Raw genomic sequence first — 23,195 nt, 5'->3', positions numbered from 1 at the left:
CATTGACAGTTTTGAATTGTAATGATTTTGTAAGTGCTTAACATGTAAATGTCTTTAATTTTTTTTACTTTTATAAGAGATATAAGAAGAAATTATACTTAGTTTTAAGCTTGTTCATATTTCAGTAATATTAATATGAAAATAATTTAAGTCGGTATCAATGGAAGCCTGTGAGAATTTTTCCCTGGGTACATTATCCAAGCTGAAGACACAGAGACCATTTTAGTTCTGGAACACTAATGTGTAGATGTATAGAAAACGCGTCTTTCCTCTGATCAAAATGCACGGAAGTGTGAAACCACGCCGCCCGGAATTTACTGCAAACCAGATCTACAATGCCTGTTTGCAGACCTGCTCTTTCATAAGCCCCGTAGGAACTCCACAACGGTGTGGCCCGAGCCTCCATGTCGGCGCCTCCTACGGCTCCTGAGCCCATGTGGTCTCAGGGTGTCGAGGACAGACGTGTCGTTGCATAATCTCGGAAGAGAGACAGGAGGGCGTGCTGGGCGGGGCACTCGCACGAGCACGGTACTCACATGAAGAAGGGCACGAGCTGAACCAGCGTCTCTTTCTTGGGGCTGGCGGCAAACTCGGGGACCATCTGGATGACCTTGTTCATGACACTACGTAGGTAGTTCTGGAGCAGCTTCCTCCGTTCCTCCACGAACTTGGCGTCCTGAGAAAACGGACAGAAAGGTGGGCTCAGGCGTGCTTTCCTCACCCATCCAGAAATGACCCCGGAGAACATATGACCATCAGCCATCACCACCCCGACAGCTTACGTTTACTGAGGGAGTGCCACGGGCTTGACACAGGGACAATGCTCACGATATTATCATTATTCAGTGGGGAAAGCAGGTCCATCAAACTGCCTACATTGCGCTCCTATGAATGAATGAAGTCTTCGCAACCAGGGAAGCTGTTTACTGAGCCCTGCGATGTGCCACGTGCGGTGCTGGGTCCATGGATAGAACAAGGAACACAAATGGTGGAGGTCGCAGTCCAGTAGGGGAGACACACATGGATCCAGCGACCCACAGGTCACCACAGAATTATTAACACACTAAGTGCCACTCTTCAGAGAGCGGGCTTAATGTTGCCTTCACAGGAATTTTCTGAAATACAGATAAGTTGCCACTATTTAAGAAAGACTTTATTAACAGACAAAGCCCACCTTCTTTTGACAAACTCAGAGACATGGCAACACAGCCCTGCCCATAGGGCCACGCCAGGCACAGGGGCCCAGGTCTGCACAGTCTCCACCCCGCGTGCTTGGGGGCTCTGTGCTCCGGACCCTCCCCACGCCCACTCCCGTCTGCCGGACCCCCGTGTTTGCTTGGGCCTGGGAGGCAGGGCTGGGGTCCCAGCTGTGCATCTTGTGCAGTCATACAGGGTCAGAACTTGGACCTGTGTGATGATCTGCTGTCCCTATCTTGCAAGGCTTAATACTTCTGGAACAAGGGGCCCCACATTTTCAAGTGGTCCTGGGCCCCACAGATTCTGTAGCCTGTCCTGCTCATACACGTCTGCACTGGGGGCCTTGGCTTATAACAAAGAAGCCCTGGCCAGTGTAGGGGCCGGAAAGGCTTTCCTTGAGGAAGTGATGCTCCTTCTAGACTGAAGGCCAAGTGGGGTAAATAAGGGAACAGCAGAGAGAGGGTGGCAGGAGGAACAAGCCATTCATCCTCACAAGAACAGAAATTTCTCTGATGACTCTCACATGACAAAGGAGGAAATTGTGGCTTAGAGGGGGCTGGGCAGCTTGCCCACAAGGTCCCACAGATGGAACGGGACACTAACCTACATGCTGTTCCCCCGCCTGGTGCCAGCACATAGTCGGCCCCAGACATGGGCTCAGTAACAGTCAGAATGAGGCCACGTGCTCAGAGGCACCTGAGATCATGCCCAGTATGTTCCCTGGTCTCAGAGGACAAGTCTCCACAAGGTCCTGCGAAGGACCTGAGCATGGCAGGGAGGTTCTTTTATTTTCGAGGAAGATTAGCCCTGAGCTAACATCTGCCACCAATCCTCATTTTTGCTGAGGAAGACTGGCCCTGAGCTAACATCCGTGCCTATCTTCCTCTACTTTATATGTGGGACGCCTGCCACAGCACAGCTTAACAAGCGGTGCGTAGGTCCATGCCTGGGATCCAAACCGGGGAATCCCGGGCCACCAAAGCAGAGCATGCGAACTTAACAACTGCACCACTGGGCCGGCCCCTAGGGATTCTTTCTTAAATGTTGACAGATTTAAAAAATAATAATGCAGGATGCCTAATGAAATTTGAATTTCAGATAAACAATGAATAATTTTTCAGTAGTCCCAGCTCAATATTCAATAATTCATAATTTTTCAGAATTCAAGTATGTCCCATAGAATAAAACCTTTCCATGTAATATTTGGGACACACTTATACTAAGAAATTATTGTTAATCTGAAATTCAAATTTCACCGGGCAGCCTGTACTTCCTCAGGCAACCCTCCTGAGAGCACAAGGTGGGAGGAACACGGAGCGTGTGCTGCCAGCAGAGGTGCCCAGGACCACTTCAAGGTCACGGCAAGGTCTTCTCGCCCAAAGCCACCCCCTGATGAGCCGCCCCAGCGGGGACCTTCCTCCAGAGGGGTGGAGCACTCACACACTGCCACTGGCCACTCCAACTGCATGGGCAGTGCAGTCCCAGGCCGGTGGCTAAAAGCTCCTGCAGCCCGGCGGGAGGCGCACTGTGTGAAGAGTGGAGGCATCGGCCAGCAGAACCATCGGGCTCCACTCAACATCTGAACACCAGGTTCTCCTCTGAGGTCTCCAAGTTTCAGCCCGCCATCAAGCAGCCAGACACCCTCCCCTGGGTTGACACACTGTCTGAAGTTAATCTGGCCTCGGTGGCCATTTGCAGGAGGAGCCCTCAAGGGCTGCCTGAGAGGCTCTGTGCGGGGCGACAAGGAAGGAGCTCATTGGCCCTGGAAGAACTCGGGGAGACGCCTTCTTTCTTGGAAGGGGGATGCTCAAAACGCTCTAGAGCAACAAGGAGAGACTGGAGATGGTCTCCATGCAGCTTGTGAGGTGGGGCTGGGCTACAGGGTCCTAGCAAGGTGAGGATGCCCAAAATGAAGGTCACAGGATCCCGCCCAGGAGTCAAATCCACCCATTTTCACTTGACTAGTGGCTCCTCTCACCCAGGTCCCAGGGCAACAGTGACTGGCAGAAAGGTTATCACCCTGGAGGAATCCCAAATCTTTCCCACATACTCATTTCTCGAGATTGCCAGTCCCTGAAAAATCCAGCACGGCAGCCATCTGAACTTGACATGGAGCAATTTTTCCCGAGCTACTCAGAACAAGCAAGGCTGCACTGGTGGAGACTTTATCCATGCTCTGTGCCCAGCGCTTTCCTTGTGCCACGTCCTTACAACACATCTGAGGCCGCGAGCTGAAGCTCAGGAAAAGGAAGGAACTTGCCGGAGGGCACAGAACCCCGAGGCAGCTGAGCAGGGCCCCAGGTCTTCGGCTGGCTGCAATTAGAGCGACTCTCAATCCAGAGGCATTCTTCAATTTACAGAAGAAAAAGCCAGGGGTCCTCTAGACTGCAGGCTTCCCCAAACCAGATTCAGCAGCCAGAACTTCCACTCGCAGGACCGGAAGCCATTTACTGTGTAAAGAGGGGGCAGCCTGTCACCTTGTGCCTGACTGCTGACCTCTGCTCAGGACGCTGCTTTCCTCGGGTCTCAATCTGGTCCTAGAGGTGTCGACACCTCAAGTGGCCGCACACGACCTGGCAGAATGCAGTGCAGCAGTAAAGATCTCAGAACAATTCATGGAGGCCTCTGGTCTTTCTGGTGACTGCCATTTCATTTTTGTCTTTTTATTATGAAAATTTCAAAATACGGCAAAAAGGAGAGTAAATGATATAATGAATCCCCATAACCCTTTTTATCTAATAAAAGTCTTAACCCTTTCATATTTGCTGCATCATTTTTAAAGTAGGCTTTTTTTTTTTGGTGAGGAAGATTGGCCCTGAGCTAACATCTGTTGCCAATCCTCCACTTTTTTTTCTTCCCCAAAGCCCCAGTACATAGTTGTATAGCCTAGTTGCAAGTCATTCTAGTTCTTCTATGTGGGATGCCACCACAGCATGGCTTGATGAGTGGTGTGTAGGTCCACGCCCAGGATCCGAACTGGCGAACCCAGGGCCACGGAAGTGGAGCACGCAAACTTAACCACTTGGCCACAGGGCCGGCCCTGTGCTGCATCATTTTTGTTGTTTGCTAAGGTGTTTTAAACAGGATTACAGTTATCGCATTTCACCCCTAAATACTTCAGTGTGTATTTCTAAAATACTAAGAACATTTTTCCTATTTAACCACAATACCATTATCACCTCCAATGAAATGAATGACAATTTGTTGGTGTTATCTCACACCTAGTCTGTATTCAAACCTTTGAGTTTTCAAATGTGCCTACTGCTTCTGGAATTTTTAAAAAGGGGTTGTAGTCCATCCCAGAAGGAAAGTGCAATTCTTCAGCTGGCTGAATGCAACCCCGTCCAGAGCAGATGCCCCTTGGGGGTCAGTCTGATTCTGACCTTGTGGTGAGGATGGCGTTGCCTTTTCACCACAAGCCACTAACGGCTTGTATGGCCTAAAAATATTAAAATCAAGATATTTTTGCATAAAATCTAGATTCCTGGCCACCCTTGAAAAATGGCCCTCATCAGCTGAAGCAGTGCCACCATCCCACCCCGCCTGCTCCCCTCGGTCCCATCCCCTGCCTGGCCTCTGCGGGACCCCTAATTTATACCACTTGTCCAGACAGTAGGATTGGCTGAGGCCCTACAAACCATCCAAGAGGCTGCCCTGGGAGATGATCACATTACGAGGCGACATTCCTCAGGCAGGCAGAGCGAGCTGCACTGCCATTTAGCAGCCCTACGGTCTGGCGACGGAACTGCTCGGAGCCTCGGGTTTCTCATGGGGATAGGGATGTTGCCTACCTCCTTCGTGTAACCTAGGCTAAGCACCCGGGAGCCAACATCGCCCGCCAGGCTCTGTGACAGAGGCTGATGGCTCATGCATGTTTAGCCAGGATGCTTCTCCTCAAGGAGTTCCTGTGTGCTCAGGGTGAGGACAGGCAGGTGGATGGTGAAGGCCCAGGAGGGGGACAAGTGCTGTGACGGTGCGATCCACAGGTGCTCAGGGACGCCAGCAGGGAGTCTGCATGAGGAAGGTGGAGAGGGTTTCACTCCGAGGAAGCCACCGCTGAAGAGGCTGCTTCAGCATCTCCTGGAGGAAAGGCGTCTGTGCAGTGGTCTAGGTAGGTGCCCCCAGTGCGGGAAGGGCATGCCAGGTGGAGGGAATGGCAAATGCAAAGGCCATCAGCAGAAGGCAGGCCCGCATGGCTGGGTTCGGTGGTTCAAGAGAGACCAGACAGCAGCCCCCACAGGAGTCTCATCATCTACAGCCTTGTAGACTGCAGAAAGAAGGCGACGCGAGGTGGAACACAGGAGGTGCGGGATCTCATAAGCATTTAGAAAGACTGCCACGGGGGAAGTAGGCTGTAGGCAGCCTTAGGCAGAGAGAGCTTTCAAAGGTCTATCGTACTACTTTCCTGCTTGAAATTCTTCAATGGCTCCGCATGAACTCTGTCCACCTCCCAACATGCACAGCTAAACCCTCAGCGTGGTTGACAGGAAGCTTTGAGACGTGGCCCAGCGCGCCCTGACCCCCTCACTTCACATCACCGTACCCCCGACCTCTGCCCACCTCAACGCCATCACCATGTCAGCCCTGGACCTTTTTCTTGTGTCCTACACTGTCTCCTGCTGTCTTCAGACCTTTCCCAGGCTGTTCCCTTGGCTTGGAATGCCTTGCCATTTCGGTCTCTGCTCTTGAGGCCCTACCCTCGAGAGGCTCCTGGACATGCTGGCTAAGGCAGCCCAGGCACGCCCCGGTCCCAGCCCTAGCCCTACCTGTGCTCTCGTTTCTTCACATCTTTTACTGCTGCCTGGAACGGTCCCACTGGTTTATCGTGCACCTCCTGCTTCCCCACCTCCCCACTGAATTTTAAGTCCCAGGATGGCAGGGACCTGATCTGTCTGTTCACCCCTGTACCGCCAGAGCCTAACACAGTGCTGGAGATCACCAGAGGCCACATAAATGGCTGTTCTAAGAACGACTAAACATGCGGGATGGATTCAGGGAGGCAAGGCAGGCCACCAGGGAGAGCAGTGTGGAAGCTGTTGCCAGGTTCAGAGGAGAGGTGGCAAAGACCCCTGACAGGGGAGTAGCATGGAGACAAGAAGGCTGGCCTCAAAATTGCTGCCTGGTTCCGAATTCCCTCTGGGCCGGGAGCAAAGAGCAGAAGACGGGGAAACAAGTGAACAAAGACAGGGAGCTGGTCCTTCAGAGACCCCATTTTGTCACACGGGAGTCCTGGGAGATCAGCATCTGTGTGGGGGCCTGCCCCACCACGTAGGCCCAGCGCCTAAAGGGCCATGGGGTATTTGTGAGTTTTTCAGTTGGGCTCCTGGGGCCACAGCCAAAATGCGGCATTAGAAGTGATGGGACTGGATGGAAGCCCAGCGCATGGCATCTGCCAGACCCCTCTGGTGGCCGCTTAATGAGTCCTCGCTGCCCGTGGCCCTGCTGTCATTTTGTGCGGCATTCCTATCATAATACCATTGTCAATTATGGCTTAGAACTAATAATAGAGAGCTCTGGGAGTTAGTCCTGCTTTAAAAAAGAACACTCAGAACTATTTTAATGGGAGTGTTTTTTTTCCCCTCCAGAAAAGGTTAATTTTATTTTGAGCTTCAAGAAGATAAAGACACCATCAAATTAAGAATAGCTATTTTAGAAGCGATAGAATATTGTGAACAAGACGACAAGGTACGGTTCCTAGACCAAATGCAAGGACCCCCGCCCCTGCACTGTCTGACACTTTCTTTTCTGGGTCCTTCCTGATGAGGCGCCTTCTCAACCACGTCCTACCTCTCCAAGAGGACCGTCCCCAGGAGGTGCCCCGGGTGTGGGCCGCCCAACGGGCAGAGGTGACTCTGTGTTCCAGAGTCCTTTTCATTTTCATCTAAGGATATCATGGCATTTTATAAAATAAACAGAAGGTCCGGTCCATCAGGAGCAGCAAGCAGCTCAGGGCCTGTCGAGGGACAGCTGCTTCAGAGTCAGCAGATCTGACAATGCGTCACTGGCTAGAGAATTCCAAAACATTGACTCGAGTCCCAAGGAGCCCAGCATTAAGGTCCTCCGGCTATGCCCTCCTGTGCCCCATTCTCATGAGACTGGCTCACCTACTCTGTTTCTTCTTCCTGGGCACAAAGGAAGACAGGATTTCCCAGCATCCCTGCAATGAGATGGGAGCCACGGACTAGGTCTGGCTGATGTGACGTGAGTGGGAGGCAGGCAGCCACGTCCAGGCCTAGCCAGGACAAGTGCCCTGCAACTCTCCCCATTCCCTCTCTTCCTTTCCTCCAGGAGTGGGGAGGCCACATGTGAAGATGGCAGAACCAAGGAAGGAGGGCCACCAGAGGCACTCGATCTGCACTGGGCTGTGACATAAATGTGAAATCAACTTCATTGCTGAAAGCCAACGAGTTACCGATTTCTACTACACGCTGTTAGAGGCACTGGGGCTAATTCTGCTGATTCCCACATGGCTCACTCCATGGCTATCTGCGCATGCCTGCCCATGTCCAGGGCAGCGTATGCTGAGTGACTGTACACTGGCACAGAGACGGGGCCCCTGCACTTGGGGAGCTCAGAGTCTACACGGGAAGGAGACCAAAAGCAGGTACAGGAACACATAGTGATTAGCGCTATGGCAGAGACGGTGTGGGATGGATGGGAGGAAAGAGGATGCACTCAGCCTGGGAGAAGATGTCTTCAAGGTAAGACGTGAAGAATGAGAAGAGGGCAAAAGGAGGCAGGGACCAGTGAGGAGACCGCCGAGGTTACCCAGGCAAGAGATGCCGGTGGCATGCCCTAGGCTGGTGGCTGGGAAGAGAAGTGAATGGATTCGAGTTCTCTTTTAGAACCTAATCCCAAGTGGAACACGCTGATGGGTTGGAGTCGTTCATTTACTCATTCAATGATCCAGTCACATACTAGTTCACTCATTCATTCCAGATATTCCTCAGGGGCTTACTGTGAGCCAGGCGCCGGGAATAAAAAGATGAGACTGGATCCTGCCTTCATAGAGCTTACAGTCGGTGGGGAAAGACGGACAAGTCAGTCATCACCAAACAGTGTGATAAAGCCATGAACACGCACGATTCAGCAGGCACAGGTCTGCTGCGGGGCACGTGGGGGCACCTTCCCAGGTCATGCGATGTGTAATTATTGTGATTGTAGCAGCAACAGCAGGAGGAGTCGTCACCATCAATGTTTACTGAGCATCTTCTCTGCCACACACTGGGCGAAGCACTCACATGCCTGTTTGATTGAATTTATTTAGTATTCCTGTTTCAGAGAGAGGAAGCCGAGACAGAGAGGGTGAAGCACCAGTGCCCAGACACACAGGCACTGAGGAGCGGGGACAGGAACCGGCCCCGGGAAGCCCGTGCCCTGTATCCACTCTGCTCTAAGAGGGACAGAAAGATGTCCTGGCCAGGAAAGAGCCTGGAGATGCCGAAGACCACAGCTGGAAGATAACCACAGGGTTTACGATCAGGGGGCCCTGGCGGGGGCCTGGAGGGGAAGGCAGGGGCAGACTTGGGAGATCGGTCAGAGAATCTGGACTCTACCCTCAGGGTGACGGGTATTTTAAGCAAGAGAGTGACAATCAGCTATTCCTTCCTTGAGATTACAAAGAGGAGTCCGATGCTTCAGTTCCTCTGTCCAGTGTGGCTGAGCTGGGAGAGGCGGAGGCAGCTCCTCTAACCGCAGGCCCCATCCCGTCACCCTCGGATGCAGGGATGAGCGCGCTCCACTGCAAATACTGCAAACCTGTGAACTCCGCTTCATTACAAGGGTAACGCCTGAGCAGCTGTTTCTGGGGAGCCCATCGTGCAATTGCTACTTGGGAGAGCGAGGAGAGAAAATTCCTGTTATGGCTATTCTAAACACTCTTGACAGGGACGTCTCAGAGCAATGAAGAGCAGGGCATGATGGACCCTCGCAGCAGCCTCCCCAACATCACTGAGCCCCCTTATAAGCTTCTGACCAGGCGTCTTCAGCAGAGCTGCACGGAGGGTCTTCACTTGATTAACTCAGGGAAATAATAAACACATGAACTGAGAAAAGGACACTGTTCTAATCTTTACACTGATGATGGGCTCCGAGTGGTCACAAGGGAGGTCCTGATGTTCATATCTGGGCCAAACAGCTGGGAGACCAACCAGGCTGGTTTAAATAAGTTTCGTTTAACAAGCTTTTTTTCTAGGTGGTCACCAGCTGGAAGCCACCGGATGTGAATGAAAGAGGGGAGGAGGGCTTTATTTGGAGTAGTTCGGTAGGTGGGGGGAGAAGAAGGCTGGGACGTCTCTAAGGCACCCTTGGTGAGAATTCAGGCCATGAGCCTCTACAGACACCCACGCATTTAGAGCCCAGAGTCGCCGTCCCTCCTGAAGGGACAGGGAAGCAAAGTCCTGCTAAGTACTTTATGCCAGCAGCTCAAGGCCACCGCCATTTACCAAGCAAGCAGTTTGGTAATTGATTGGGAAGGACAGAGAAAGACAAGAAACAGCCCTCGCCCTACGGAGGTCACTGTCTCCTCCCTCTCTGAACAAGCACTGAGTCCACAGGATGTTGCTGAGTTACCCATTCAAGCAAAGATTTATTTGACACCTCCTCTGCCAGGCCCTGTTAGGAGAAGTGAAAAACACCCAGCTCTTGTCCTAAAGGTACTGATGGTCTGTCAGTCACTCACACATTCAAGCAGCCATCAGGCACCACAGATAGAGTGGCGTGAGCTCTAGGGTGATGTATGCAGCAAACCCTACAAGCTAATGGGCATGAGAAACTGGTACCCAGACATCTCCAGTCATGCACAGAAACCAGGAAAGACCAATTCCTTCATTTCAAGCATGGAATGAAAATATATCCCAGCTCCTTTTCCTGCTCAGCCATCTATGGCCATCTGTGGTTTGACGTGGTTGTGGGGTCACAGGCTGGGAAGCAGGGGACCTGGGTCCTGGTCTCATGCTGCCCCCCGACCCTGTGCATGTTCTGGGGAAAGCACGGTCCCCCCTGAGCTCAGTTTCCTGACTTGCTCATGGAGTGGGCAGGTCAAAGGATCCCTTAGCTTCCTTCCTGTGCAGACACATTATGATCCTTGATTTAGTTAAGCCTAATTTAGTTAGTGTAATTCCTCCTTCCATGCCAAGTTTTGAGACTAATTAAAGAAAAATGAGAGAATCCCCTAGGTATTCTCATCCCACATTCTTCTCACCAGCTACAGGGCTTCTTACAGCACAAGAGACAACGTAAATAACCCAGCCACAAAAAGGATGCGACGTAGCTAGTTTGTTAAGGAAAAACGCATAATGGCCTGATATGACCCCAAAATCAATAGAGCAAAGACCTGAAGAATCCTGAATGACCACAGGTCTTCCAATAACCCTGACCTCTGTAGTAGGGCCCTCCCTTAGAGAGGAAAAAGCACAAACTCACCCATCAGCTCCCTACCTTATTTAACCTTCCATCCGTCAGTGCCTTTTTATTACTTGGATTACTTTATTATTTGGTCCAGGAGCCACATCCACTCTCCCAGGAGTTACTTTGACAACTTTAAGGTCCCTGCTGTTTTCCCCGTTGACTTTTCTCCCCATCCCTGGTCCCTCTCCTATTGTGAAGTAAAAAACTGCTGCTATTGGCTTGTGGATAGGAAAAATATAAGGCCATGGGAGAGGAACAAGGAAACGAGCCATCCTCATGACAGCAGCTAACGCTGCGGAGCTCACGGGCAGCACAAGGGCCGCGCTCAGCCCTCCTGGGTGCTGGTGACGGGGTGATGCTGTGATTACCATCATCATCATCCCTTTCACAGCTAAGGACACTGTGGCTCAGAGGCCTTCCGCGCCATGCCCAAAGTCAACACCTAGAAAGTGACGGCGCTGGGGATGGAACCCAGGCTGCCCAACGCCAGAGCCCTTGCTGCTAATCACCCGGCAATATTTTCAATATTTACTTAAAGGAGAAAGAAGATCAACATTTCTTAAAGACACTGACCAGTTTACAGTTCGAGGCACATTTCCAGCTGGGCGCTCATGTAACCCGCCAAACCACCCAGCACCCTGGGCAGTCTCAGTCCCACTGTATGGGCGGGGGGCGGGGGATGGTATGGGACAGAGGACTGAAGAGGTTACTTACCCTTTCCAAGGCCACACAAAAAGTAGAAGGGCCAGAACTCAAATTCTGGACTTTTTGTTCCAGACTCTACCCATCTTTGCACTAAATTGCCCTAAATTGCTGCCCCCTATTTTGCGTAAAACACTGTGTGTGGGGAAGGCAAAGAAAATCATGAACCCTGCCTTTCTAATGGGTAACAGGAACTCCCAAGAAACTAAAAACATCCTCACAATAGATGCATAAGGAACGACAGCAAGAATCACCATCATCACTAACATTTGAGTGCTTACTACAGAAAATTCTAAGTCCTTTGCACCCGTTCCCTGGTTTCATCCTCTACACGACTTTCCCGGGTGGGTCGCTCTACCATTCCCATCTCACAGATGAGGAGTCAGAGGAGCAGGAACAGGAGGAAACTCCTCGAGCTCATGGATCTGCTAATTTACGGAGCTGGGATGTGAACCCGGGTCCTCTGACTCCGTCAACAGCATATGCTAAAGCCCCCACGGGGAATGGCGAGGGCCACCGGAGACTGGTGGCCTCCCCAACCGTGTCTGAATAGGACTTTCCACATGACACACAGGAAGAGTTATGAGTCTGTCAGCAGCCCCGAGGCTGGGTTCTGATGGCCTATGGGTGAAACGTTGTGGGAAGACAAAGGGCAGACTCAAGAGGACATCACAGACCCAAAAGTCCTCTCCACGCTTCCTTCACGGAAAAGGCCACAGGGCTTAGTGCCGGTACCAAATTCAACCTTGCTCTCCTCCTTGGTCCGGGAGACCCTCCTTCTCCCACTCAAATCATCCCTACTGAGGTTGTGGGCAAGCCCAACAGCTTACAAGATCTTACTCTAAAAATGGGAGGAAGACAGACCAGACCCCCAGGGCTGGGGAGCTCGAGGAGGAGCACAACACATGACAGAGCTTGGAGACTGTGAAACCGCACTCATGTGCTATCAGTGAACTATGCTAAATGTTGAACAGAAAATAAATTCCCTCCCCCGACCCCCCCCCATCCCCCATAATGAAGGCATACCACACCAGGCCTTAACTCAAACAGGAAAGAAAGCAAGTCTCTATTTCAGAAAAGGAACAGAAGATCCACACAGGGCTCAAGGTACATTTATTTTCTCCTCCCACATGTTTCTCATAACAACAGTAACAATAATAATACCATGGCCCCCACTTTATTTCGAGCTTACTGTGCGCCAAGCACCATGTGAAGTGTTTACCCGCATTATTTCAACATTCCCCTGCAACAGCCTTATGAAGTAGACACTAACATCCCCATTTTGCAGATGAAGAAACTGAGGCTCCAAGAGATTAAGTGCGTTCTCTAAGAGGAACGGAACTGGGATTTACAGCCACGTCTATCTGAGTTCAGCTCATAATCACGATGCTGTCCTGCCTCTTAGGATCAGTGTACTCACAACCATGGGAGACCTACAGCTTTGCTAAAAACAGAAATGAAAAACAAACTAGTCCTGCAGTTCACACAGGGTGAGCCAAATACCATTGTTCTAAAAACTCTCCTCTTGGCCCAGCGACAAGTATTTGCGGCTGGATGAATTCATGTCTTCATGTCAACAGAACCCCGTCTGTGGGAGGGTGGATTGAGTATAGAGGCTTCACAAAAGCCTCCTTTGCTCCAGATGAGTCGGATACGGAGCCTGACCCCCTGAGGTGGGAGCCAGCCTCCTCCGAGCCTGGCCCAGGCTGGCCCTCGGCAGGACACAACTAACGATCTCATGGCAGGAAAGCGGCACCTCTGCCGCAGTTAAAGCTTCTTTTTCCCTGTTAGTGACTTTGCAGCCAAGGGAAACTGCAGGCTGGACAGCTGCGGAGGGGGAGAAAGGTGAGTTCATGCACTTAATGGGAAGAACTCAGAGTGGAAAAAAGACACTGCCCATGTGCAAATATGTCTCTTCTTGGAGCTGCGATCTTCGGTGCCAGGAGGGGCCAGTGTGGACGGGGCCAGCTGAGAGGGGGCAGCTACTACTTTAATCCTGGAAACTGTGGCCTCGTGGGAAAGGGCGTGCCACATCACCTCCACTTTTATGTGAAATCTCAGATTTTAAAATATTGAAAATTGACTATAAAATATTTAAAGACCAGGTGGATCAAACAAAACGCAGCGTGCAGGCCACACAAAGCCACCAATTGGAGACGCCTGATCCAACCAGATGCTCCTTAATCTAGAACACTTTCCCCAGACTCAGGGAAGCCAGGCCTGGGACCCAGGATTCCCTAGGAAAGCAGCATGGTGCGGCCACAAGAGTCACTCAGAGCCCGGCCCAGCTCCAGCGACCGCTTAGCTGAGCAGCCGTGAGCAAGCTGCTCCACCTCTCCGGACCCCCATTTCTTCGCCTGTGCACTGCGCCTGTTAAGAATGCCTGACTCAGGATTATTGTGTGATAATGAGACAATGTGTGCAAAGCACACACCGGGGCTGTCCTCAGCATAGCAGACACTCATACACAGTGACTTCCTTTCTAGAAGCAAGCACAATTCAGGTTCCTTCTGCCTTTAAAACGACCTTATTTTTGAGCAATCCTGCAGTATTTGGTCAAATTAAATACAGCAGACTACACGGCCCAGCAGTTCTGCCCTGAGTATCTAGCCCATAGAAGCTCTCACACTGACCACGGGGTCACACACAAGCAGACCGACTGCAGTGCTGTGGACTGGCGAAGACTCAGGAGCCACTTGGTGGCATTTCTAGGGGAACGGATAAGTGAGATGCGGCAGATGCCTGAAAATATAATAAAGAGTTACAGAAGCAAAGTACAGGTGTACACAGCCACACGAACGGAGCTCCAACAGGATGCTGAATAAGAAAAGTGAATGAATGAAGACTACGGCACGACACCACGTAAGTAAATTAAAGACACACACAACGACGCAACATATTCCAGAAGGAAACATACAAATTTACAGCTATGAGCCAAACCCATTGGAGCAGCTGCTTGTGGCAGCGAGACGAGCAGGAGGCTGATGGGATAAAGGGTGACAAACATAGGGTTTGAGGCTTCAGAGGGACCAATGCGATCAGTGTATCAGGAGCTGAGGAACAGCATGAACTCACTTTTTTGTATCTGAGGTCCACAAAGGACAATCAGAAAGGGGAGAACTATTTTCCTGTTTGTACCTAGTGACTGCCAGGACCTCCTCCATGGGACCCAGAGACCCATGTGGGATCAGATGTGGTCTGCCTTGAAAAAGCTCCAAGTCCAACAATTCCAGAGGCCGAGACTGAGCTGCAAGATTCCAACGGGAAACTCAGAGTGCTCTCATGTATTCTACGTTCCAGTCTCCCCCGGGGGCTCCAGGGGGCCCCACCTCACTTCCCTTCCTACTCCTCTATGCAATTGCTTTGGCTGTGCTGGCCCCAGTTCAGCACGGTGATTGCTGGGCTGACAGATGGCACCCACACAGCCATCCCCTCATTATTCACAAGCGAGTTCCCTCATAATGCCCTGGATCATTTCACAGTCTACTGGAAGTGTGATGGTCATATGGGGTCTGGCTTAGAGAGTCCCAAAGGTTTTAACAGCAGCGGCAGCAGGGGCAGCATTATGTAGGACCATCTCTAACTGTCTAAATCGTAGCCTCTACAATCAGTATAAATTCTTAACTGCTGATGCCACAGGCTGAAATGGCTGGATGGGGAAAGAGAGGCATAACGGAGGCAAAGTGTTAACACCAGCCAGCGCGCACCGAATGCCAGGAACTGAGTGGAGGCACTTAGGAATATTATCTCTAACCCTACGGACGTTCGTGAGATGAAGCTCAAAGAAGTTTAGTGTTGTGGCCGGGATCACACAGCTGAGGGGCAGCAGAGCCAGGACAGAACTGAGTCCAGAGCCCATCTTCCTTCTGCTCTGCCTGTCCATCACGCCCCCAAGGAGGCCCTGCAGGGCTGGACATGGCTGGGAGGAACGAGCAGCCTTCAAGCCAAGGAAGAGAAGGTGGCAAGGCATTTGCATCCCTCCCTAGAGCAAGTGGGGAGACGTAAACACCCCGAAGCCGCTCCCACACTGCCAGGGCCAGGGTAAAGGCGGAACGCACAAGACACAGAGCATGGGGATGCTGGCGAAGAAGAGAGCTCCAGCAGACCACTGAGGTGGGAGAACAGGAGACCGCAGGGCCAGCTCCTCCAGCTCTTTAAGGGCAGCTGCAAATCTGGATTGTTAGGTGAATCTCTCAGTTCTTAAATCAGTTGGCAGTTTATTCAAATGCTTGAATATCATGGTGCAGAGCAAACAAAATGTATCTACAGGCCGCCCAGAAGCAACAGAAAAAAATTGATAGGTCATCAAAAACAGCCTCTGTAAGACTGGTTCCACCCCACTGTTAGAGTTCATCAAGCTGTGCTACTGAAGCGGGGAGACGGTCCCATGTGGCTGAAGGCCAAGCACCTGTCTACAGGCACAATCCAGACACCCTGGGAAGGGGGGTGCAGCCAGCCCCCCAGAGCAGGGATGGGGCTATACTATGGGGCCATTGCTCTGGACGCCTGCCCTTGATCGTAACTGCTATCGACTTGACCCCCCACCACACCCACCCAGGGCTAGACAGTCACGATATGGCATTAGGATGAATGCTCAAAAGGATGCTTCTCAGGGAGGTAGGTGGTGTATCTCCCTTTTATAGAGAAGGACGCCGAGACTCAAAGAGGTGAATTAACTTGTCCACAGTCATACCAACTAGTGTCAAAGCTGGAATCTGAAAGCAGGTCCATCCAACTTCCGGGCCCAGCCACTCTGCTGTCTCACATTGTCTGCTTTTGGTTTTGTTTTTACAGGTAAACTTCACAAAACTTCCACTCAGTTCAAACACCTTGACTGAGTCTCTACCCACGCTGTGCTGGGTCCTGGAGGGACAGGCAAGGGACAGGAGCCCTATCTCTTAGGACATTTGAGTGTAACACAAACCACAACTGTTTTTATGGACAATAATTCTGACATCAAATGTTTGGAGTCTTTTTCCACACCAACGACCAATTCTCCAACTCTCTGGACACCAGCTGGGTGTCCACTTATTTAATTCAATCCTGATGCTAATTGTCTGGGGTTAGTGCAGACCTTGCAGGTTAAGTGCTCAGTTCCACGAGACTGTCCCCACTTCAGACACCAATGGCAAGTCCCAGCTTGTCACCTGTACTTCTGACCAACTGGAGACAAATTAGGGGTTCCCATGACCCCCTTCTCAGATTCAATAATTCATTAGAATGGCTCACGGAACTAAGGAAAACAGTTTATTTAACTATTACAGGTTTATTATAGACGATACAACTCAGGAGCAGCCAAATGGAAGAGATGCATAGGGAGAGGTATGGATGGGGTGGGGACAACCACGGATCCACGTCCTCTCCGGGTGCACCATCCTCCCAGCACCTCTATGTGTTCACCAGCACAGAAGCTCCAAATCCCATCATTTTGGGTTTTTTTGTAAAAGATGATTCCACTGCACAGGCATGACTAATTAAACCACTGACCTTGGATGCTAACTCAGTCTCCAGCCCTTCTCCCCTCCCCAGAGGTCAGGGGGTGGGGCTGAAAGTTCCAACCCTCTAATCATGCCTTGGTCTTCCTAGAGACCAGGTTCCCCCATAAACCTATCTAGGGGGCCCGGCCATCAGTCATCTCATTAGCACACAAAAAACACTCCTCACTCCAGAGCATCTAATAGTCTTAGAAGCTCCTGTGTCACGATCTGGGACTAAGATCACCTACGATAACAAAAGATGCACTTATCACCCCTAACACTGGAAATTACAAGGGTTTTAGGAGCTCTGTACCAGGAACCAGAGACAAAACCAAATGTATTTTTCTTCTTATATCACAATATCACAAAACCAAATGGATAAGATGAAGTAGGGTGGGTAAATGGATTATTTTAAAGTTCTACTTGGGAACTTTATTTACCCTGGACAAGGTCTCTGGAATTTTCCCACAAGAAGGAAAGTAAAAATTCAACCAGAGTCAAATAAGGACACTTTAGCTATAGTCAAGATATGTCCTGATTAGGGTCTTAGCTTCTTTATCTGTAAAATGAGAGTGGGAGCTATCATCATCTATTTATTCAACCAGTATGATGTGCCAGGCATGTGCTAGGAGCCGGGATACAGTGGTGAGTAAGATGATAGCATAGAAAGGTGGTGCTCACAAAAATATCTATATGCTCCACTCCACTTCCCAGTAACCTCTGTAGCGAGGTTGGGATCACATGACTAGCTCTGGCCAATGGGCAGCGAGCAGAAGTGGTACTTACCAGCTCCGGGTGGGGCAGTTCAGGGCCGGGGACTCCCTCCCGTCTCTCTCTGCAGGGGTTGCTGCAGAGACCTGGGAGCACTGCCTCCCCCTCCTCCTGCTTCTCTCAATGCTCCTTCAAATGTGCTCCACCCTTCTCCCCTCTGGCCTCCGATGACCTGTTGATGGCAGGACAGCTCTTGCCAACCAACCCCACAGCATGGATGGGGCCACTGAGGCACAGACCTGCCTGGAGCCAAGATTGAATCCAGGCTCCCAAAATCCGTGTCCCTGAGAACCAAAGAGGACTTCCGAGCTCATGGAGTTGAGTAGTCTTTGAAGGAGGTTCCTGCAGGTCTCCCCGGACGTGTCTCGGGTGGGGCTGTGTCTGGGAGATAAGGAGAGGCTCTACGTCAAAAAAGCAGCACCCTTTTGGTCTGTTTAAAGCATTGTGGAGGGTGACGCTGGTGACGATAGCTGCCATTTACTGAGAGCTTACTCAATGCTAGGCCAGGTGTTAAACAGTTTTCGTAAATTGTCTTGCTGACTTCTCACATCCTGGGTGGTGAGCACTATTACTAAACCCATTTTACAGATGAGGAAATTGAGGCACTGAGGTTAAGAACTTGTCCAAGGTCAAACATCCACTGAACAATGGGAACCAGAAGTCCAACCCTGGCCCATCTATTGAACGGAAATAGGCAAATTATATCTCCAACCTGGGCCCTGTGACATTCCCAGTCTACTCGGTGCAGCATGGGAAGGTGGCTCAAGGGCGTGTGGCAGAGACACCAGCTGGCTGACACCCAAATGCATGCTCCCCTTCGAGGGGGCAGACTTGTCTCTGAAAAGCAGTGGTCCAGCCAGAGGCTCCATTTCCCAGCCCCTCTCGCATCCAGGTGAGGCTGAGGGTCTAGTTCTTGCCAATCAAACATAAGGAAGAGTGATGCTTCACTTGCGGGCTGAGGCATTGCAGAAGAGGATGTGTCTTTTTCATACTCTCCCCTCCTCTCTCTGCTCCTGATGAAGAGAGTTCCAAAGTCCTATGAGTCAGCAAAGTAGGCCCAGGGGCCACATCTGGCCCACCATCTGTTTCTGTAGACAAAGTTTTACTGGAACGCGGCCAGACCCATTTGTTTCTGGGTTGCCTAGCTGCTTCTGTGCTACAAGAGAACTGAGTAGTTGCCACTGAGACCACATGGTGTGTAAAGCCAAAATTTTTACCATCAAGGCCTTTACAGAAAAAGTTTGCTGACCCCTGTGTCCCAGGGGATGGTGAAGGCTCAGGATAGAAAGAGCTTGGGCCCACGCATAAGCCACTTGCTGACCACAAACATCAGACAACAGCATTGACAAGGAACAAACCGAGAGTCTGGGGTTTAAATTTGTTGCTGCAGCTAGCTCTACCCCAACTAACACGTGTGGAGAGAGGGCTGAGGAGAGGACTCCATTCTACATGGGTCCCTGGTTGTCCAGACCTGGCGATTAGTCAACACACAAATACCAGCAACTCCCCCCAGCAGTAAAGGTTCCCCTTCTCTGATTACCAATGGCAGCTAATGTGTATGGAGGGCTTGCTCTGTGCCAGGCACCGTGCCAATGTTTTGATCTGGTGCAAAGAACCTGAAGCGGGGAGTCAGACCATGTGGGTGTGAATCCTGGCTCTACCGCTTACTAGATCCGTGGCCTTGGAAAAGTTCTTTCAGTCTCATCATCTCTGAAAGAGGGATAAGAGCAGCAGGGGTGGTGCCTGGCACAAAGAGAGCACTTGGTCTGTGTAGCTGCTGCCGTCATTATCATCATCTTTGTCAGATCACGTAATTCTCACAGTGACCTATGGGCATAGTATAGTGATTACCCCACTCGCTGATAAGCACACAAAACGTGGTCTCCACTCCTTATTTCATAGCTTTGTCAGACAAAGGAATGCAAAGCTGAGTGATGATTAGAAGGAAGATACTTGGGTTGTGTTAAGGATAAGCCCCAGGAAAGGGACCTGAGGAATGAGAAGGTTTCAGCTGGGTCTGGTGGGTTGGCTGGGAGGGAGATGGGGTTAGTATAAGTTTTCCAGGCTGGAGATCCACCCTCCCCAGCTGTCTTCGTTACCACCACTCGCCGAGCAGAGCTGATGTTTTTAACCTGCGCTGTCTTAAGCCCTTGAGGTGCTGCCTTTGCTGAACAAAAGACGCCAAAAAATCACCTCTGTACCCTAAGATGCTGGAGATCTCAGTGATTTCTTTTTATCTCTTCTCTTATGGGGTAATCAAGGGGACAATAGCCTTTTAAACCCTGGGCTATTGCTTCTATATCCCATTAGATGCCTTTACTGAAGCTTTCATTATGAGAATTTATAATAGACAGTTGTTCTTCTTTCTTACTTTTTGCCTGCCCAGCAACCATCCCCCCATGCCTCTGTTGAGGACTATAATAATCCTTTCAAAGCTCTGCTATCGCCATTATCAGGCCGTGTAGTTAGGGAAAGGCTGCCCCGCCTCCAGCCGCAGGAGCAGACACGTGAGTCAGGTCCAGCTATTGGAATGTTCCATTCGGGCAGAGAGACTGGCTCAAGAATGGGCACGTGAACAAAAGAAGAACAACACTTGGACTCCAAAATATTACTGATAGAAATTACAGACAACCTAAATAAATGGGAAAACATCCTACGTTCATAAACGGGAAGACAATATCGTGAAGATGACAATATTCCCCAAATTGATCTAGAGATCCAATGTAATCCCTTATCAAAATCCCAGTTGTTGTTTTTTACATAATTGACAAGCTTATCCTAAAATTCTGATGGAAATTTAAGGGACCTAGAGCAGCCAAACTAATCCTGAAAAATAAAAACAGAGTTGGAGGACTCATACTTTCCAATTCCAAAACTTAGTACAAAACCAGTGATCAAGACAGCATGGTACTGGCATAAGAACAGATATTTAGATCAATAGAAAAGAACTGAAAGTCCAAAAATAAGCTCTCACATTTATGGTCGATTGATTTTCCACAAAGATGCTAAGACAATGCAACAGGGAAAGAACAGTCTTTTCAACAAATGGAGCTGGGACGGCAGCACATCCACATGCGAAAGAGTGAACTGACACCTCTTCTTCATACCATACCCAAAATTACCTCCAAGTGAACCACAGAACAAACTGTAAGCACTAAAACTATAAAACTGTTTGGAAAAAACAGGAATAAATCTTTGTGACCCTGTGTTAGGTAAAGCTTTTTTATGTATGACATCAAAAAGCATAAGGAAAAAAAGAAAAAAACAAATACATTGGACTTTATTGATATTAAAAACTTTTGTTCTGCAAAGGACATCATCAAGAAGTGAAAAGACAACTCACAGAATGAGAGAAAATATTTGTAAATCCTGTATCTGATAAGGGACTTGTATCTAGAATATATAAAGAGCTATTACAACTCAACAATAAAAAGATAAATAACTCAACTTTAAAACGGGCGAAGGATCTGACTAGGTATTTCTCCAAAGAAGATCTACAAATTGCCAACAAGGACACGAAAAGATGCTCAATATCATTAGTCACTAGGGAAACACAAATCAAAACCATAATGTGATACCACTTTACACCCAGTAGGGAGGCTGCAATTAAAAAAAACAAACAGACAATAAAAAGTGTTGATAAGAATATGGAGAGGGCTGGCCCTGTGTCCTAGTGGTTATGTTGGCACATTCCGCTTTAGTGGCCTGGGCTTCATGGGTTTGGATCCCGGGCGTGGACCTACACACGTCTCATCAAGCCATGCTGTGGCAGCATCCCACAGAGAAGAACTAGAATGACTTACAATTAGGATATACAACTATGTACTGGGGCTTTTGGGAGAAAAAAAAGAATGTGGAAAAGTTATAATCCTTACACGTGGCAGATGGCAATATAAAGTGGTGCAGCTACTTTGAAAAACAGTGCTTCAAAACATTAAACATAGTTACCACATGCCCAGCAATTCCACGCCTAAGTGAAATGAAATGAAACAAAAGGATGAAATGGAAAGGAAAACACGCCCACACAAAAACTTGCACAGAAATGCCCACAGCAGCATTATTCATAACAGCCAAAAAGTGGAAACAACCCAAATGTCCATCAACTGATGAAGTGATAGACAAATATGATACAGCCATACAATGGAACAGTACTTGGCAATAAGAAGGAATGAAGTCTGATATATTCTCCAACATGGCATGAAAACATTATACTTTTGTGAAATCACAGAAGACTACACAGTGTGTGATCCCATTTATATGACATTTGCACAACAGGCAAATCTGTAGATATAAAACGTAGATTAAAGCTGTTAAAAAAAAAAAAAAAAGAATGAGCACATAACCCAGGCTGACCAATGAAATCTAATCCCAGGACTGCTGCTGGAACTTCTGGGAAAAGAAGCTTTCTTTCTTCTGGGGTTGTTTTCTGTATGATATAAGCCCGGAGCTGCCAGAGGCTCTACCTTGGAGAAAGCCTGTCTGAGAAGGAAGCCTGCACAGCAGAAGGCCAAGGAGAAGAGGAAAAAGGGAGGGTGAGATCCAGTTCTATGGGATCAGGTGAGCCCTGGAGCCAGCTATGCCTGAAGCTGCAATCCATTCCTGCTCTTTGCAACCACATAAATCAAATTCCTCTCATGCCTTTGTCAATGTGGGGGGATTTTTGCTCAGTTCCTCATGGAAATTTTGATTCTTCCTTGGCATCTTCCACTCACTGTTCAGGTCACAGACCCCTCCTTCACTGGGCTTCCCACCCCGGAGCCCCACCCTGCCCTCTCCCAATGCACAGGCTTATCTAAAAATCCTCTCCCTCCTGCTCGCAGCAGACTCCATCAACTCACAGCACTCCTTTTAGCCAAAGACACCTTCCCCACCTGGCCTGCACCTGGTGCAGAGCTCTACAACTCAGCTGCTTAAAAATAAACATGAGCTGTGTTATTTCCAACACGTTTTCCCACCCTATTAATTATTTATCTAGCACCTGCTTCACAAGAAAGCAACTCGGCAGGAAAGGACAAGGGAGAAGATCCGGAAAGAGCGAGGCGGCTGAAAACAGTGGTGGTGGGTGGTGGGTGGTGGCCCCCAGCCAGGGCGGGAAGCCTTGCGCTGTGGGGAGAGAAGACCCTGGGATGCAAGAAAGGGGCACAGGCAGGGTCCTCTGTGTGGTTCTGGTGAAGCCGACCACCCCCTTATCAGAATTGTGATTTTAAATTCATGAAACAAGGATCAGAAAGAAAAGCACTTGTATTTCAGCATGTTATCGAAACCATGATAAAGCAATGCGAGTGCTCCATTTCTGAGGCGTTAAACAACAAGATGCCGTGGCAGGTCTAACCACTACTGCAATTCAAAGTAGTGAGGAGATTTAAGGCTCTTTGGAGCCATCTGCAGCAACTGTCACGTGACACGAAAAGCCACATGACTGAATTCTATGGGTGCAAAGCCACAGCCACCATGACGACTGTTATGGCTTATGGCTTAAGTTTACGTTTCCATGAACTTCATGCAAAGTGCCATATTTCAGTCCAGACGTCTCTGCCCAGACCCCTCGACTAAGTCCAGTCCTCTCTGTTACAGCTCCCTGCACTGTTCCTACAGAAAAACCTGGCACTATTTGAAAGTATCTTTATTTATGGGTTTATT

General features: G+C 49.7%; 1 protein-coding gene across 7 annotated transcripts in view; it reads right to left on the bottom strand.

Moving 5' to 3' along the window:
* The window catches only part of SNX29 (sorting nexin 29), a 505,847-nt gene that overhangs the window by 52,784 nt on the left and 429,868 nt on the right, over window positions 1–23,195 (bottom strand). For all 7 annotated transcript variants that reach the window (XM_046665870.1, XM_046665874.1, XM_046665871.1 and 4 more), the window contains one exon: window positions 537–676. In XM_046665870.1, the coding sequence (XP_046521826.1) occupies window positions 537–676 (140 nt within the window). The remainder of the gene's footprint in view (window positions 1–536; window positions 677–23,195) is intronic.

Source organism: Equus quagga, chromosome 7 (assembly GCF_021613505.1).
Source record: "Equus quagga isolate Etosha38 chromosome 7, UCLA_HA_Equagga_1.0, whole genome shotgun sequence".
Classification (NCBI taxonomy): domain Eukaryota; kingdom Metazoa; phylum Chordata; class Mammalia; order Perissodactyla; family Equidae; genus Equus; species Equus quagga.
The sequence above is the reverse complement of the archived record's forward strand: the minus strand, read 5'-3'. Positions and strand labels throughout refer to the sequence as shown.